Source organism: Suricata suricatta, chromosome 11, assembly GCF_006229205.1.
Source record: "Suricata suricatta isolate VVHF042 chromosome 11, meerkat_22Aug2017_6uvM2_HiC, whole genome shotgun sequence".
Lineage (NCBI taxonomy): Eukaryota > Metazoa > Chordata > Mammalia > Carnivora > Herpestidae > Suricata > Suricata suricatta.
Window position 1 is genome coordinate 14,549,744 of NC_043710.1, and position 3,697 is coordinate 14,553,440.

Sequence of the window (3,697 nt, forward strand, 5' to 3'; positions counted from 1 at the left end):
CCCCTCAGCTTTAATAGGATCAATTTTGTAGTTGTTGCTTTTGACTTTGTCGTAGTTGCTGTTAACATTTATTATTTATTAGAGCAGTGTTACATCCACAGCAACACTAAGACACAGGTACAGAGATTCCCCATATGGTCCCTAACCCCATACAAATATCACCCCTGCCATTATCAACATTGCCCACTAGAATGGCACATCTTTCAGAACTGATGAGTTCACTGTGACACATCCTCATCACCCGGACCCCAGGGTTCATTCCCAGTTTGATACAGTCTATGGTTTGAATAAATATTATTGACATACAGCCATCATTATAATACATGCAGAGTATTTTTATTGACCTAAAACGAGATCATCTTTGATTTTCAAAACATTCTTTTCAAACAGTATCTAAGACTAATTAAATTCGAAATAAAATGTCTCATCATTTTCTCGAGAAATATAACATGTTCAGGGACATATCTATGTGAGTTTTCACTATGAGCATTATTAGCTCATACATAGCAGAAAATCAAGCTGGATCTCATAAATGTCAGTATTACAAAAGGTGAATCCTTGATTTCTTTAAGTGGACCTTCTATGTTTCTAATTGGAAAGAAAGGACTCAATTTCAGATATTCCCTCTCCTCCTCATTCTCCAACCTTCCCCTCTTTTTACCTTTGTACTACAACCTGAAAAGGAATAGTAGGCATTCTTAAAAATATGATGAATCATAAATATAGTTAAATGGTTACTATGGCTTTCAAGTGCAAAGGGTGAAATACTCACCATGACTTTCAAAGCCCTCACCTGCTGTGCCTTGGTCTTGCTTACTCACAGGGCCTGTGCTCAGGGGTGCTCCAGCCATGCCTGACTCTTGCAGTCCCTCATGAATATGCCCAGACCATCTCATTCCCTACATTTTCAATATTTCTTAGTGGCAAAATGACCTTCTTCTGAGTCAACTTCCACTCTCCTTTGCTTCCTGCATCCAACGTAACCAGTTCATCTTCTCAGGAAAGCCTTCCAGGTTTTCCCAAACAACTTTTGCTAAGGGCCTCCACTGTTAAAATGTGTGTGTGTGTGTGTGTGTGTGTGTGTGTGTGTGTGTGTGTGTTTATTGAATCATGCAGCCCTTGAGTATAGCCTTCTTTCCTTTTCACTTTAATATCTTTTTTCTTTTGATAAGGCAAGTTCACATGGGTCTATTTTGTGCACGTCAGGCCAGACTGGGAGGCAGGTTGGCAGAGGGCAGTCAGAAAGAAACCAGGACCAGAACTCCAGCCTTTCTGCTCAAGGCAATCTCTCTGGGGAGAGAGGTAATCTTTATATTATCAACTCTTCTTTTAATACAACTATCTTGGGGTGCTAGGTGGTCACTCACCTATGCGTCTGAAACTTGGTTTTGGCTCAGGTTATGATTTCACAGTTCATGCGATCAGGTACCGTGTTGGGCTTTGGGCGGACAGTCTTTCAGGAATCTCTCTCCCTCTGTCTCTGTATCTCCCCACTTGTGCTTGCTCATGTGTGTGCACGCGCTCTCTTTCTCTCTCAAAACAAATCAGTAAACATTTATAAATAGAAAATAAATAAATAAATAAATAAATAAATAAATAAAGGGTCAGATCTTTCTTTAATAAAACAAAACAAAAAGAAATCCACAAGTATAGGGTTCTATACTTCTGCCCCCTTGAAGATACCCTTCCCCCCGTGCCATTCAATAAGAATAGTCCTGAGACAGCACTGCATCAAGCAGAGACCAGTGAGAACTGGGAGTCCTGACCAGTATGATCCTCTCTTCACTGAGGGATAAATGTTCCTGGAGCTTCAAGCTTCTCAGGAGACTGAATTAAATCATGGAAACTGCCCTAAAACCCAGTTCTGAATGGAAGGCAAGGAAAAGAACATGGTGTGGTTGGGTTTGAGAACTTACCTTATTTCTCGTAAAGAAGAAGAGGAGATCCAATAGAGAGCTCCTAGATTTACTCTCACAACACTCATTTACTTTGAAGATGAATCATCTGCTGTATGTTTGCAACATAAAAACTGTGCATTCAATAGATCTGCTCGGCTTCCATGAGGAGAGAAGATACTCCACAAATAGCCAGTCTTTCCTAGAAGGCCTGAGTTAGGGCTGTAATATCTCCAGAAAAATTTTTACTTCTATTCTTAGAACTTTCTAGAATAAAAAGGACATATTCCCATTATTCTCTGATACAAACCTCTCTAAAGCCAGCTTCAATATCCCCAAAGAACTTCCTGACAGACCACACGAACTAACCATTTCAACCTCCTCCATCAGATATTTATAGAGGTTTCATAGACATTCACAAATGTCAAGCCCTTGGAGGGACAAGGACTCTCCCTTCCCACCCAACCCCAAAGGAAAAGCCCAGTCAGTCCTGGATCACAGCAAACCATGGTGCCAAGGAATCCTGAACAGAGCTGTCAACAGGCAGATTCTGCCCTCAGAGCCCTTCACCCCTTCCAGAGTCTGTCCTAAGGGACACTTCTCATTTCAGTTACCAAGTGCTCCACTCATGTCCTTGCCCTAAGGAAAAAACAGGCAGATATAGATAACTAAAAGTTCCCAAAGTTCTGCTCTTCAAGTCAAATCTTTTCTAACACCACAGTAAACTCTGAGCCCATGTGCAGGTTCAAACACATGTGATATAATTGAATTCTAGCTTCACTACTTGTGTCCTTTGGACTTCAGGTATGTTTCTCAACTTCTCTGTTTCTTATTTTAGAAAATGTTACTGTTAGTTATAATATTATAAATCTTAATGATACTCATAAATTATAAAATTACAATGGAAACTACCCATTAACATTTCTACAATTTCTAAATATTTTGAAGTCAGTAAGTCAGCAGATAAAGAGAGAAGAGAGAAAATATGGAAATGAAGATGTTTAAAAATTTTTAAATCAACTTATAGTTAAATAATGAATTGCACTTTCTTAATTGAATAATTCTATACATGGCTCCGTGCTCCTCAGAAGTGCACTCTTGATCTCCTTTACCTACTTCACCCAGCTGTTCACCTCCCTTCAGTAAGCAGCATTTTATTCTCTGTATTTTAAGGTCTGGGATGTTTTTTCTCTTTTTCCTTTGTTTATTTGTTTTGTACTTAAATTCCATGTATGAGTGAAATCATATGGTATTTGTCTTTCTCTGTGTGATTTTTTAGCTTAGGATTAATCACACTAAGTCCATCCGTGTTGTTGCAAATGGAAAGGTTTCATTACTTTTAACCCTGAATACTACTGCATTCTTGGTACATATCAGTTTTTTTAATTTCCATCCAAGTTAGTTAGCATATAGCTCAATAATGATTTCAGGAGTAGAATCAAGTGATTCGTTCCTTACATAGAATACCCAGTGCTCATCCCAACAAGTGTCTTCCTCAATGTCCTTTTCCATAAATCCATCCATGACTTACAACCCCTCCAGCATCCATCATTTTTTCTCTGTATTGAAGAGTCTTGTGTATTGTCCCCCTCCTTGATTTTAAAACTTTTTGCTCCTCTTCCCATAGGATCGTCTGTTCTTATCATGAATTCCACATGAGTGAAGTCATATGATATTTGTCTTCACTGCTGACAAATTTGGCTTAGCATAATATAATCCAGTTGCATCCATGTTGTTGCAAAGGGCAAGATTTTATTCCTTTTGATTGCCAAGTAATACTAAGTAATACTCCAGTGTGTGTA

At 38.8% G+C, this 3,697-nt stretch overlaps 1 protein-coding gene across 1 annotated transcript in view; it reads right to left on the bottom strand.

Moving 5' to 3' along the window:
- LOC115272455 (olfactory receptor 4C11-like) overlaps positions 1–851 on the bottom strand; it is a 6,919-nt gene extending 6,068 nt beyond the window's left edge. Inside the window, exon 1 of the mRNA XM_029915529.1 lies at positions 773–851. Coding sequence (XP_029771389.1) covers positions 773–851 — 79 coding nt within the window. The remainder of the gene's footprint in view (positions 1–772) is intronic.
- Between the last annotated feature and the right edge of the window lie 2,846 nt (positions 852–3,697).